The sequence below is a fragment of the Camelus ferus genome, chromosome 2 (genome assembly GCF_009834535.1).
Source record: "Camelus ferus isolate YT-003-E chromosome 2, BCGSAC_Cfer_1.0, whole genome shotgun sequence".
NCBI lineage: Eukaryota > Metazoa > Chordata > Mammalia > Artiodactyla > Camelidae > Camelus > Camelus ferus.
In genome coordinates, this window is record NC_045697.1 from 85,638,215 (window position 1) to 85,652,688 (window position 14,474).

At 40.3% G+C, this 14,474-nt stretch overlaps 1 protein-coding gene across 2 annotated transcripts in view; it reads right to left on the reverse strand.

The window, feature by feature from the left end:
• Positions 1–14,474, reverse strand: part of LOC102523331 (pyroglutamylated RF-amide peptide receptor) — a 213,099-nt gene that overhangs the window by 171,141 nt on the left and 27,484 nt on the right. The window contains exons 2-6 of one of the 2 annotated variants that reach the window (XM_006185506.2): positions 12,014–12,172; positions 8,513–8,574; positions 4,675–4,910; positions 3,061–3,158; positions 1,900–2,300 (exon numbers count right to left, since the gene is read on the reverse strand). In XM_006185506.2, coding sequence (XP_006185568.1) covers positions 1,900–2,300; positions 3,061–3,158; positions 4,675–4,910; positions 8,513–8,574; positions 12,014–12,172 — 956 coding nt within the window. Of the gene's footprint in view, positions 1–1,899; positions 2,301–3,060; positions 3,159–4,674; positions 4,911–8,512; positions 8,575–12,013; positions 12,173–14,474 lie in introns of those variants that run through there. The other variant, XM_032462687.1, reaches the window with a different exon arrangement.

The following is a 14,474-nucleotide window of genomic DNA, read 5'->3' on the forward strand; positions in this document are numbered from 1 at the left end:
CAGCATTAATGCAATGGAAACCAAAAAAAGAAAAAAAGAAAAGAGTTTTCACAGGCTGTCTAAAAATTTTACAATAAATTTTAAAATTATTATCTAATATATATATGTTTTAGATTGAGTTCTGCAATGTTTAAGAATTTTTTTAAACTTTAATAATTAAATGGTCAGTAATAGTGTTGATTTATCCGTTTTTTATTGTCAAATTTGGAGCATGTTTACATAAAATTGAAAAAGAGTCATATGGATATTTGCTGATTAAATGAGGATAATCAAAATCGGTGAATCCGATTCGTTTTTAAAGGTTTAATGATGTAATGATAATCATCGTTTTGCTGCAGGGTAGTTCGGCACAACAAGAGGACAACATACGTAAATAACCCGTGATGAGTCCAATTTGACACAAACCAAATCATCAGTTTTCCTCTCTTGACTTTGTTAATTTCCGGTTGTCATAGTGACATTTTTTCCTAATACCACAGACTGTTTCATTTTTTTAAATCTATGCTTACATGAACACACATATAAAATTAAACGTCTGTATCTTGAGATCCCAACGGCCTGAGTTCTCTGGTTCCCAAGCCTGAAAGCTTTACAGGTGAAATTCCCTGAGAACTCTTGTGCTTCTCTTCCTTTCGAGTACCTGGCTGGAAGAACAAGGGCTGGAAAACTGGAGGCAGAAGAAACACTTTGGCCATGAGGCTGTGACAACCGGACTTCGGGAGTCGTAGATATTGAAGGGGAAGCAACAGGGCACCATGAGGGTGGCCACTGGACCCATGACACTTGGGAGGAACAGGAAAAGACTGAAGGGAGGAGTTCAGTTTGAGGGAGAATTAGGTATGAACATGGGTGGGAAACTCTTGTTCTTCCAACCCAGCTTTCTTGGGGGTCAGTCTTAAGCACAGCAAAATTTCACGGGCTTGGCATTGATTCTCTCTCCCATCCACTAACTACACCTAAAAGCCCTTTCACATGACAAAACATCTTTCATCCCTCTCATGAAAAATTTGTAAAAAGTTTAAAAATAGTAATATTTGATATAGTTGGATTGGCCTCAATTTATTATGGTCAACTTATAAATGAGGAGCTCAGAAACATTCTTCTTTTGAGTAGAGAAACTAGTTATAAAACAGGCAAGAGTGAAAAGTTGGACTGGGTTGAGGGCGAGTCTCAGGAAGGAAAAGGGGACAGAAAGAGGGGGCCAGGGGCACGAAGAGCTGCAATAATGCTCCAGAACTTGGGGAGCTGTGGAGTACCAGGTGCTTTAATGCTCTTGTCTCATGTTGCTCCAGCCACAATTCCGTGATGTAGAGGAGGTAACATCCTAGTTTTGGAAGAGAGGCTTCAGGAGGTTAAGGGACATGCCGGTCATCGCAGCAATGGCAACTTGGTAGGACTCTAAGAAGCTGCATCTGCCTCTAAATCTCACCCATCTGTTATTTCACTGCTTCTCTATCTACTTCAACTTTATGATTACTAAATAGACCTCATTCGCAAAAGACTGCATCACCAAGCTTCAATGGTGCACTAAAAATTACATTATAGTGTTCCACTATTAAACTTACGAAAGAAAAAAAGATATCATTGCTATTCTTCTCATCCAATTTAGCAATAAAAAAAAAGACACAACATTGACTGCGTGAGGGGAAAACTGCTAGGCAAGGACATTTATTTCTGTACAAGATTTTTTTTTTGAATCCACTTTTATAATCTACAAGGATGGTATACTAATTTTCCAAAATTGTGTTTCATGTATAATGTCATATTTTTATGAAAAATGACAAAATTTCCTTCTTTTCATCATTCAAAGAATAAAGAACAAATCTTTGACCTTTGCTCAAATACTTTTCTCTTCAGATAAAGCTATGAATGGCATCCATTATAAAGACATTGCTGTAATCAATGCCCACTGCCTAAAGCAGAATTCTCAGAAAGTTCAGAATTGAAGAGCGCAAGATGGCTTTTGAGATGTTTTTTCTCCTCGGGTTGTTCACACAACTTGACTTCAATGTTGCCATCACTGAACGCTTCTCCTTTGGTCTCCTCAACTAAGTTCTCTTTCCGGGGAAACTTTGCTTTCTTTTGCATCATAGTGATTCCTGAATTTCCATGCCTTCGTGCTGGAGAGAAGGTTTCCTTCACTAAGCAATAGCAAACTGCAGATAAAAAATTCTTTTTGAAGTTTTCATTCATAAAGGCATAAACAATTGGATTACAGATGGAATTGGAAAACCCAATTATCTGCACTATCGCAAAAATTATCTTGATGGTGACGTCGTCATACTCCTTTTCAAAATTGCCTGTAATAAAATGTAATACTTTAGAACGCATATTTGTTTTAATGACCATAAAATAATGTTTCTGTTTATCTTCTGTCTTTACCAAACATGTACACTTTTACAAGTGGTTATAAGTGTGAAAAATTCTCCAGACCATTTTGGAGTGAGCCATCTGATGTCTGAAGAAAAACACCTTTGTGATGAGTCTTCACTCTTAGAGAGTCTAGGATTACACGCACAGCCCAGTGCCCAGCACATATTAGAGGATTTATTGCATTTCAACTTGATTTCAAGCTTCATCTGGAAGCAGCAGTTACCCTTCAAATATCCACTGGGTTATAGAAACACAATCACCCGAGAACCATGTTAAGTCTCAGATTATCGGAGAGAATACATTAAGGGTCTAGCTGAAATCCTGGGTTTTATTAAATTCACGTGGTTCAAGTGAGGTTCTAAATAGAGAGCACTTATAGGATGTCACACCTTTCCCAATGGCTTAGGGAAAACAGAAAGCCTAGCGTGAGAGAAGAATTTCTTTATTTTCTTTGTGTTTTTGTAAAATAGCTTTGCTTTATTTTTTGTAATTATTAAAGCTTTGGTCATATGCATCCGTAATTCTATACTGCATAATGATCTGGGAATCTTGAAAACACGAACGAAACCTATTCAATGTCTGATATTTGATTACCCAAGTGAATGGCAACAAATATTAATGATTCACTGCCTGTTCTAGCAGGAAACAAACTAGAATTTCCATCAAATGAGAATGACAAGCACTCACTGTATTCAATCATCATGTGAACCACATGGAAAGGTGCCCAGCACACAGCAAAGAGAGCCACCACGGTCACCATCATAACAACAGCTCGCTTCTTCTTCCTGGACCCACAAGGATACACCGTGTTGGTTAACTTCTCCTTGGCAGATGGGTCAAGTTGAAAGCAAAGCTATTAAATACAGTTTGAGACTTCTCGATGATAATTTTTCAAATATTAATGAAGCTCACAATAGGTTCATTGTGAGTGGTCTCTCATCTTCTCCCATTGCTATTACTTTCATTCCTGTATTTTTCATATTATGAACATCCGTAAGATACATGCTCATTACAAGTCTAGGACTATACTAGATGCTTGGCATGGACCATGTCATTAGTCTTCCCAACAAGCCATTTGACAGACGCAGAAACTGGGGCACAGAGAAGGTCAAGTGACTCACAAAGTCAGATGGCTAGAAGAGGATTTAAACTAGAAAGGCTAGTTTGTATTTAAACTTCAGCAGTCTAACTTCAGTGCCCAAGCTCTTATTCCTTTTATATTGAACAGGACTCATGCTTATGTTAGAAAAATATGGGACGCCCTTAGGATAGAATTAAAATGAAACCCTCCACTATATAGTTAATTCCTATGATTAACCAGGGATCCAAACTAGTTTTCTCCATTAGTCCTGTAATAGAGATTAATGTCTGCAAGAGACCCATTTCCAAGTTTATAGTCATACTTGTTATTTATTATCTCTACATGGTAGTCCATGGTAGTTCCGAGGAAGAGGGAGCACTAAATCAGCAAGAAGTCCCAAGTGCTGAAGAGTCCAGCACCCTGCGCATCGAGAGAGGAGCGCTTTATATAAACTGGGCACTAGAGGCCGCCGCACACCTGAAGAAATGGTGAATTTCATCAAACCACTAGAACTCCTTGCAAGATTTTGTTCATTTTTAATAGCCATTCAGTGTAGATGATAAAATAAACCATAAAGCCGACAGATATCATAGAAGTAAATTTTAGGATTTTTAAATTGCGTTTAAAAATTTCTATTAATCAATATGATCAGAAAATAAAGCCTTAGATTTATATATATATATACACATACATATATATAATAATAATAATTTAAAATAAATAACATACTCTCTCATTTCCAAAGGAGTTTCCTACATATCATCTCATGTTTTTTAGTACCATCCTTGGGTGGGAGGAAGTAAGGATGGATATTTTTTGCTTCCTGGTCTACATGAGAAAGCAGGGGACATGGGAGGAAGTAAGTAAGCAGATTTATCGACATCACGTAGCTGGTGAGTGGAAGAGAGAGGAGAGCTCCACAGCAATTCCTACCATGTTGTATTGACACAGAGGTGAAAATATGGCAATTTTTAAAATTCCAAATAAGTTTTTATTTGTAACAGTGGCTTCCCTTTTGATTTAGGAACTGGTGACCTTGCTCTTTCTTCCTGCCATACATAAAATCTCAAAACTTCAAAGTCAGCTCAAGTGCTAAGCATGAATTACAAGTGATGCTTCCACTGCATTACTCAGAAATTCTGACATTGCAAGCAACTGTCCCTTCCAGCACAACTAATTAAAAATATTTTAAACAGAGGTGAATATTTCATTAAACGGACCTGGCTATTTTTGACATTTCTTTTCCATGAATAGTTCGGAGCACTGAGCTATCCCCTACTCTTTTCTTTATCCAAAGTTCATAACCGATCTTACTGTACAGGATAAGCATCACCATAAGAGGCAGGAGGAAGAGGATGACAAGGATGAAGGTGGTGTAGATTTTCTGGTGCACAGGGCTGGCCCACTCTTCCAAGCAGCAGACGTGTTCTTTTTCATATAAGAAGTCATACTTAATCTTCAAAATAAGTGTAGTTCAGTTAGAAGAGCCAGAGTTAGCAGCAAAAGAACCCAAAGCAGCCAAGTAGTATTACAATGCAGCATTTTTCAGACCCTCACATATTTATCACGTGTACATATTTCAGACGAGATAATATTTTGATTTTCTTTTGTTGTGAAGTATGGTTTTTCCACATCACTGCTTAAATTCTTAAGTTTCACATTTTCCATTTTAAATGTAATGGAGGTCCATAGCCTCTTCTTTTTTTTTTTTTTTTTTTTTATCTTTCTCAGCTTTTTACAAGATGGTTGATAGTCGTAAGTTTTCAACTGCATGAAAGAACACTACAATGACCAAAGTATGTACGTATGAAAAAAAATTCTGTACTGCGTGCCAGCTACATTAATGTACAATGTTACATTAATTGTACTAATGTACAATAATGTTACATTATTTTGCTCCCTCAACTGTTGAAGAGACAAATTTTGACAAGACATCAGACTTTTTCCAACTGAGTAAGTACTGATGGTCTGTATTTGGTTACTGCTATTTCAGATTGCAACAATCACACTACTCTCAAAGATTTTAGAGAGGCAGCTGGTAGCTTTTAGATTCTGAGATGAATAAGAAATTGGGATTCAAACTATCACCATTCTATAAATATGCAGATCCAATCATAAGCCTCTGAGATATATATTTTACAGAAAGGCAATTTCTATTTACTAATACTATTTCTTACAGACTGATCTGATGAGTTTTTAAAATTATTGATAACAATATGAATAGTAATAAAAATGTGAATAAGAGACAAACTAAACACTTAGAGTATATTCAAAAGTTTATCTCAATAATAGGAATTAAAGTTAGAGAATTTATCTAAACTGTTATCATCTGAGTCACTTTGCAGCTTTCCTGCTGAAGAATACTTAAAAACCTTCAGACATATTTCTGCCTCCATTCCCAGCAAATTTTATCACTAATCTTCACAGTCAACTGAATGAGGGAAAAGAAGCTTTCTGGTACGTTCACCAAAAGTGTGAAAATTCAAGTTCAGTCCAGGTGTTATTTTTCAAATACAACTAGGAATGAAAACACTTATTGAATAATAATTTTATGATCCAGACTCCCTGGAAAGAGGATGTGAAGGTGAAACTCATTCTGACTCCATGTAGGCAGAGCCCACAAGGGCCAACAAAGATGTGGGCACGGTTCTGACACGTCCTCCAGCACAAGCTAGACTGACAGTCTCCAAGCGGGTACACAATGGGGACAAGCAAAGAACCTTCTGAGGGCACACTCAGATGGGTTCATGGGAATCAATTTCAGATCTTCTATTTCCAAACATACACTTCTTGAAAATTCCACTGCCTAAAAGGATGCCTGAGGTTGAAGTGTCATGCTGGGTCTACATTTTCAGTTCCTCTTTCGTAATCACCTTTTGTTCAATTTTCACACCTTATGTCTCTCATCTCATTATGGGGCACCAAGGAAAGAGGAGGTTCAAACTACTGAGGTCACTGAAACCACTCTGATCGAGGCGCCATTAATCCATGAAGAGGCTTTATGCTTTTCCCTGTATTAAATGTATTTCTATTCAGGGTAAAGGTTGGCATTAGAACAAAGATGTTTTGACAGGTAATGAGATGTTGTGAATTCGCATTTTCCATACAGTGAAGGGGTAGAAGTGATGACGGCTTTAACTTAGCCACCTCATTGCTTCCATCCCCTGAAAGTCATCGAATGCTTCCCTCCTGAGAGAGAGCCCAGCGAGAGCGAAGCATAGAGAACATCGGTGGAAATGGTGGAGTCGGTGGCGCTTCACGCATCCAGCTGAGGAATTAAGGCTCTGTGCGTGCTCACACCCCCAATAATAGAATTTAGGAGCGAGAAGGTGGCAGTGGGAATGCATATTAATACACTTATTTAATCTGTGAAATGAAATCATACTTTTTCTGGACAGGAAGAAAATCTGATTTGGCTGATCTGTCTGCCAGAGAGGGCTGGCTTTGCCAATTAGATTATATGCATTTTCTATAAACTGAATGAGTTAAATGAAATATATTTAGGGCAGATGATAAAATAATTCTATTTTAAAAATGGACAAGTCTCCTTGTGTTCTATGGGCCAGAAATGGACCCCACAAGGGGAATTGGGTGGGGTCACTTATGAAAGGGCTCCATTGGTATGGATTTCCTGCTAAGGGTAAAGGCAGCCTCAGAAAGGGGCAGGCCACGGGCCTTTGTGTGTGGCAGCTGAAAGGTCTTTGAGAGCAGCCGGCTAGAGAAGGGAGTAGCAGTCAGAAGCTTCAGTGGTGTTATTGTGAGAAACCCAAGAAGGAAAGACTGAATCATGGGGAACAGTCACGTGCAGAGTGCATCGCTACCAGAGGACGGCTGCCCTTTCTCTCCCCCGCCTCTCCTCTCCAGTTCCCAGGGAGCCAGAGGCGGCCAGCTGAATGGGGGGAGAAAGAGAACTCAAGGTTAAGGAAACAGAGAAGAAGAGAACCATATCCTTTCTCCATATTTTAGGATTCTAGCCGAAAAATGGCTCACACGAAAATGTTTTAAGTTGATTGAGAATGTGGACTCTCATGATTGATTGTGCCACTGGACTGCACATTTTGATAAAGGAATTAATGCTGTTCCATGACTCGTCTTGTCACTGTTCTTGTGGCCAAAAATGACCAGAAGAATTTTATTATCTGACTGACTGGAAAAGGCATAGGGCCCACTCAAGGTTTCATCCAGGGCACTTCAGCAGAGGACTGGGAAGTCGTCAGATTGTGTTCTTATAGGCGGCAAGAGACAGACCTCTGCTCTTACCTGTGGAGCCCAGCTTATTCAATGTATGAGTTGCACTAAACTCAAATCAAGCTGCTTTCTAAACATACCCTTGCCTGAGAGCTTGTCTGATATCCTTGCTGGTGGGCACCGAGCACCCAGAAAAGTTTCACATTTGCCTACGTCAATTTAAAAAGGTACAAAAGACATGTAGTTTTAAAAATCACCTTAGAGGGTAAGACTACTGTCTGTGCTGGACCTCCCATGCACGAGGCATTTAACTGTGCTTTAATGGAGACAGTGGGTCACCAAAACCAACACAGTGCTTCCTTCACTGTGAATCACCACTGGAGGCTGATGAAGGGGAGAGTGGGATGGGATGATGCGCTCACATGTTTCACTTCAAATTTCAATTTGTCAATGACTAGCAGGCAGGTGAGAAAGGGCTTATGAAGGCAAATCAACTAAGTAGATAGTTGGTTATGAAATTATGTGACTTCAAAGAAAACTCTAGGGCAACCATCGAACTTTTAAAACATAACAAGGCACTGAAGAACACTAGGAAAGGCATGTTCAGCTGGCGGGGAAAGGTAGAAAGTGACCCTGGAACATTCCATTTTAAGCATTAATGTCTTAGCAACATAAGCTCAAGGAAGAGCTAGGCAAAGCAGAAAAAAAAATCTTAAAGCAAGTTATTTATTCCACTTGAAAAACCTCCAGTGAAATAACTGAGATCATAGAAACTGGCTGCAATGCTCTTGCAGGAGGGAGAATAGCTATAATTAAGCTGGGGGGAGAGCATTTCAAGAGTATAATTACCAGTCCCAGCCCCGAATCTACCTCAAGTCGCTGCACGTACCACATGGGCGAACCCACGATGACTGCCACCAGCCAGACCACACCTGTAAAAACATTAAAAATAGTCAGACTGCAACTCAGCAAAGCAAAGTACACATGTGCTCAGTTCTCTAACCATAAAGATCCCTTATATTCCTCGCTTACTCCACCCTGGAGCACTGCAGTGGTCTCCTTACATGTTCTCACTTCCACTCTTTCACCACCCTTAAAAGTGCTGCTGGAATAGTCTTCCTGAAGTGGGTTTCAAATGTGTAAAACATGCCTAAAGGATAAAACCCAAATCCCTTAAAATGGTCCCTGAGGTTCTCTGCAGTCCCGCATGCTTCCCTGTCTCCGCTGACATTTCTGTTCCCGTTCTTTACACCCGAGTCCTGCACTGAGGAATTTACAGAGCTGGCTTCAGTTCCCACTTCCCAGAATGCATTGTGCTGCTCCATGTCTCGATGCTGTCACTCTGGACTGGCACCCTACTCCCCTCTCTATCTGGGGACTCATTTTCTAGGACTTGACTTACAAGTCATCTTCTCTTGGAAACCTTTGACGGCTACAACCATTTCCAGATAGAACTGACCACTAATTCCCTGTTGTCTCTATGTGCCCCGCAGAGCGGCACCCTTGTTGTCCTACTGCTTTCTGACAACTTCCTCTGAGCAAGGGCAATGCCGTTTACTGACTTACTTACTTACTTATCGAATTTCTCCAAATAAACTCCCAAGGGAAATTCCTGGCCCTCAGCAGGTGCTGCTCAAGTATCTACTATTTGTTGAATGGAAGAATAACTTAAACATGATATATGCACCTTCTATAATTTCTTCTTAAAATTGAAAGTACATTTATCTTCAGTATAATTATATGAACATCATATTCTTATTTACAAAACAAACACTTGTAACATCAGAAACCAGGGCGCTTTTTCCAAATGCTCTGTCCTCCATATGAGTTAGTTGAGGGAACTGCTTTAATGATACATCCTCAGCAAAGAACAAAAGAGAATCTCATTGGACTAGGACAAGGCCAGAACCAAGAGCTCCAACGTTGATTTTTGTCTCCATGTAATTATTTTTTTTCTCTCATGGTTGATTTCCAGTTCCATACTGTTGTGGTCAGAAAAGATGCTTGAAATAATTTCTATCTCTGAAATTTATTGAGGCTTGTTTTGTGCCCTCGTCTGTGATTTAGCCAGTGCACACACCAGCAGGTGCACATCTCAGGCTGCGTAGTGCGGCGCTGTGGCAGTTCTCTGTGCTGGTCCCTCGCTTCCCCGCCTGGCAGCACGTCAGCTCTGCACACTCCTCTTGAACAAACTCCAGGCCACTCCAGCTCCCTATCTGCCCCGCAGACCTCGCAGGGGGTGAAGGGGGTTCCCAGGGCAAGGGAACTTTTCCTCTTTCACAGCTTGCTTCCGGGGCACAGGTCTCATCCCTACTCCTTTTTTCCCCTCTCCTTTCACCCTACTTGGTTATGTGGGATCTTTCTTGCCGATTTGGTTGGATAGGATACCTCCTGCCAGCTTTTAGTCGGTATTCTGTGAGAACTGCTCCACATGTAGGTGTATTTTTTGTGGGGGGAGGTGAGCTCCACGTTCTTCTACTCCACCGTCTTGATCTCCTCCCCAACACTGATTTAAAACAAAAATTTCCCAGCTCAAGCTATGCTTGTTCATTCTATACTGAGTGGAATCCTTAAGAAAACACTGTATTGCCTTGAGTTTCAAGGAACTGAGGCCCACTTAATCCATAATTGATGTTTGTTATAAAGAAACATATGAACTGACACCGCCTATAGAAGGTCATTATGAATCAATGATTCAAGATAGTTGTAAGGCTTACAAATCAATGTCTCTGTCCCTGTCCCTCTCTCTCTCCTCATTGCTACACACATCTATTCTTTTCTAGTCCAGTCATTATTTTATTATGTTACCTTATGTTCAATCATTTTTCCAATATTTAGTAGAAGTTCTGGAGGAATTGAGTCTAGCTGGCTTGGCTCATTGCCAATGTCCTTGAATCCACTGTCTGCTCAGGGGCAGAAGGGCTAGGGCTCTATGAACATATGAACATAACTGGTAGAATCTGTGAGCACGTCTGGGCAAGAGTGTCTAGCATATCTCTGCTGGCTGGGGCCTGGGAGCCAGCAAGTCTCAGCTAGAAGGAGGTACTGGGCATGATAGACACTGGTTCCCAGTGTAACAGGGAGAGGGAGCTGTCGCACGACACCGCAGGAAAGCCTCTAAGGGAGATGACGCTGCTTGATTTAAAAGCCTTTCTGTCTCCTACGACATTTTTGAGGAGGCACTCCCTTAGCTGCCTGTTACCAACTTTGCTTTTGGATGCTGAAATTCCCTCTCCTTCTCTTTCCTTTTTGAATAACTCCCCTCCTCCATGTATTCCTTCTCTAACTCTCTTTCCACACCCACATGCTGTTTTCAGATGTTCTGATGGTGGAAGGATGTCAATTATTAAAAGCCAAGAAGTCTTTGAATTCTTTGTAGGAAGGATGTGACATAAATCTGAAAATAATTGAAGCCAGTGATTTTTTTCCGTATTGGTTTAGCTATTTAAAATGAGTTCGGTGTTGCAAAGCCTTCAGGAGTTCTTTCTGTAATTCTACCACCCCATGCTAGCTAAATTTTTACAGTAGAAATAACTGTTTAATCACTTCTCTCAAGTGAGATATTAGTAAAAAATTGCTCTCTTTGATTATTGCATTAGTTGCTCCTTAACTTCTGGTTATTCAGCTGTAATACATTCAAATCATGGAGAAGCACTTTAGGGTTTCAAATGGCTTGACTACAATCATCAGAGAAATTCCTCCATTTTCCTGTGCTAGGCTTTAGGACATTGCTTTAGGTTTACATTCATCAGGAGGCACGTGCTCATCATGACTTGCTGACTCGGGAATGGTTACAGCAAGCTGAGGCTTCAGAAATGCCTGAAGCAAAATAAGGGCAGGGACGGAATTTGTCGTTGTCAGGCACCTCCAGCACTCAGCGCCCAGTGTTCGCATGAGCCCTGCGGCCGTCTACTGTTGCACGCACACCACCGGGGCCACCTCTAGGCAGCACCCCTGTTCTCCGTTTTTCTAAAGACAACTTTCCTGGCCTCTGTCAAAATCTACCTGCCTCCACAAGGGCGCCTTGGCTCAGAGGCTCTAACCTCAGGATGACAGAGCGCTAACCTAATGAATGTTAATACGGCAATGCCACCGATAGATTATCTTAGATCAGGTGAGAGTATAGCTTAAGTGGTTATAATGTAACTCAAGAAGTAAATCTAAGCAGAGAGATTTTCAGTGCTAGGGTAGGCCTGAAGGTGGGGCGGGGGGTGGCAGAAAATGTGGACAGAACTGAAACCCTGAAATTACACTCCAATGTCTACAAGATAGATGAGAGCTTACTCCACTGGTTTATGAATCACTTTGAAGAAATTCTCTTTGTTCTGTAGTGAAGAATGGCATTAACTACTGCCACCGGCATGCCCTCACCTAGCATTGTGAAAGCCCTTTGGTTGGTGTATTGCCACTTCATTTTAAAAGGATGTACAAGTCCCTGGTGTCTTTCCACAGCAATGCAGGTCATTGTGAGTATTTCTGTCACGATAGCAGTGGACTGGACAAACGGCACCATCTTGCAAATGAAGGCACCTGCAGCAAGGAAACAGGACAAGTTATACGGCAAAAAGAATAAAAGCTTTACCTGTGTCTTTGTAATTATCACAGTTAATTAATTCTGAGCCTCTGTTCAAAAGCGTTACGACTATAATTACATTATAGATACAAAATAATTGAGAAAGGTTGCATTGACTAGTATTTTCTTTCCCTAAGTGGATTCCAAGTTTCTAAATTATGTGTAAATATGCATAACAGGACAATGGGAGGACAAGTAAGTATCTGGCCATTGATAATAGGCAGAAAAAAAACCAATGTTACCCTTGCTTGAGGAAAAGCAAAGTCTTGGGGTCTAAACCACAGAGTAGTCTTTGATTCTTTCTTCCCTTTTGGTTTCTTGTCAAATCATAACAAAGGAATAATTGCCACCAAAGACACACAGATTTCTTCTTTTATCTTTTATTCTCCTTGACTTCCTGTCCAGATAAGACCTTTACCCTCTTAAATGATTTCACTTTCTCTAATGAAAGGTACCAAACTGGAGGCCCTTGGGCCAGATTTGGCCTGTAACCATGCTTCGTTTGATTTACATAATTTAAAAAAATATTCAAATGCATTGTCCATATTTTAAAATGTTTCTACTCTCTGTCTGGTCCCTTTACCATTAGTATATGTGAGCCCGGGTCTGACATCTCTGCTCTTGAACCCATTCTTCTCATCACTGCCAAATTAATTATTCTGAACTAGAAGAAAATACTATGCACAGAGAATATAAAAAGTTGGCAGAGACTGAAGTCCAAGTTCTCACTCCAAGCAGTAATCCTCTTTTCAACTCTTCTCCCAAATGTTCTGCCCAGCTTTGCTTAAATACCCCCCGAGGAGGCTTCCTTGCTGGTACAATCCCTCCTCAGCCCTCACATGGCTTTTCCCTCTGCTTACAATATCCTTCCCCAGGAGAACGTCTTCACACTCTTCACTGAAGTCTATGCTCATTTGTCACCTTCTCAATGTGGCTGCCCGACCAGAGCAATCCTAGTGTAACTGCAGCCGGTCCCATTCCTGTCCCACCGTCTCTCATTCCTCACCTCTCTTATTCTACTCTCTTCTCATGACTCTTTCACATCCCAACATGCCATAAAATTTACTGATTTGTTTGTTTCATTGTTTATTGAAAGTTTCCCTACCCCTACTAGAATGTAAACACTCCAAGAGCATGGATTTTTGTCTGTTTTCTCATTGATGTCTTCCAAGAGTTTAGAATGGAACACAGAAGGCTCTCAACCGACACTCGTTGAATGTAACAGGATGAGTGACTAGGAGGCTCTTAACCCTGTAAGGGTGACTCCATTCAACTTTGGAGAGGGTCTCATTGGAAAAAAGTACTTTTCAATAATTCTACCCACATCTAATTTTTCTTTCTAAGAGTTTTATAACTAACCGTCTTTTCCAAATAGTCCCTCTTTATATATTTAAAAGAAGCTTTCATGTCACTCTTATCTTTTCTAGTTGCCCCAGCTATTCCTCATTTGATATGCTTTTCAGATCTTTCGACCCCCCGGACACCTTCCACTAGACTTTCTTCAGTTTGTGACTGTGTGGTCCAGAGGGGAATCCACCGTGCTCAGGATGTGGTCTGGCTAAGGCAGAAACGGTGAGGAATCCTGCCACCCCGGACCCAAATGCTCTCTTCTGTCAGTGTAACTGAAATTTACATTAGTCTTTTATGCTAGAATTTTCAAGTGGTTTTCAAGTGGTTTCTGTTGAACTTGAAATCAACCTGAAATAAATTGGGTTCATTTAACAGAAAATGTCTATTAACTGAAGATTCCCTTACTTCCCATCCTGTGACTTAGGTGGGGGGAAATCACTTAAATATTGCTAAAGATACTTCCATTCTAGTCCTTCTTGGAAGCTCCAAACAGCAACCTGAGAGCCCATCCCACACACTCCAAACCTCTGTTTCACTTCCTCAAATTCTAACCCTCTTCAAAGTTAAGGCTTTCCTTTCCAGCAAGGTAGTTTTGATACTAAGTGCAGGAATTTACTTTCAGTACTAAAATACTTCACTGCTTGAACACTGGTCATTCTGTGAATGAACTGCTTACCTCGAATCTTATTCTGGATGTGATACTTGAATAAATGAATATGTGAATAAATTATTCTTCTGGATATTTCTCCTATTCCTGTTTTTTTTTTAAAAAAAATGCTTAGAATTTCTTTGATTCTTTCAGCCAAATTGTTTATAAAAATCCAAAAGTTGGACAGGCCAAAGTTAAAGGAACACCAGAAGAAACTTCCCATGAAATGGACATGGCTTCATCATCAACATATTTTAGGT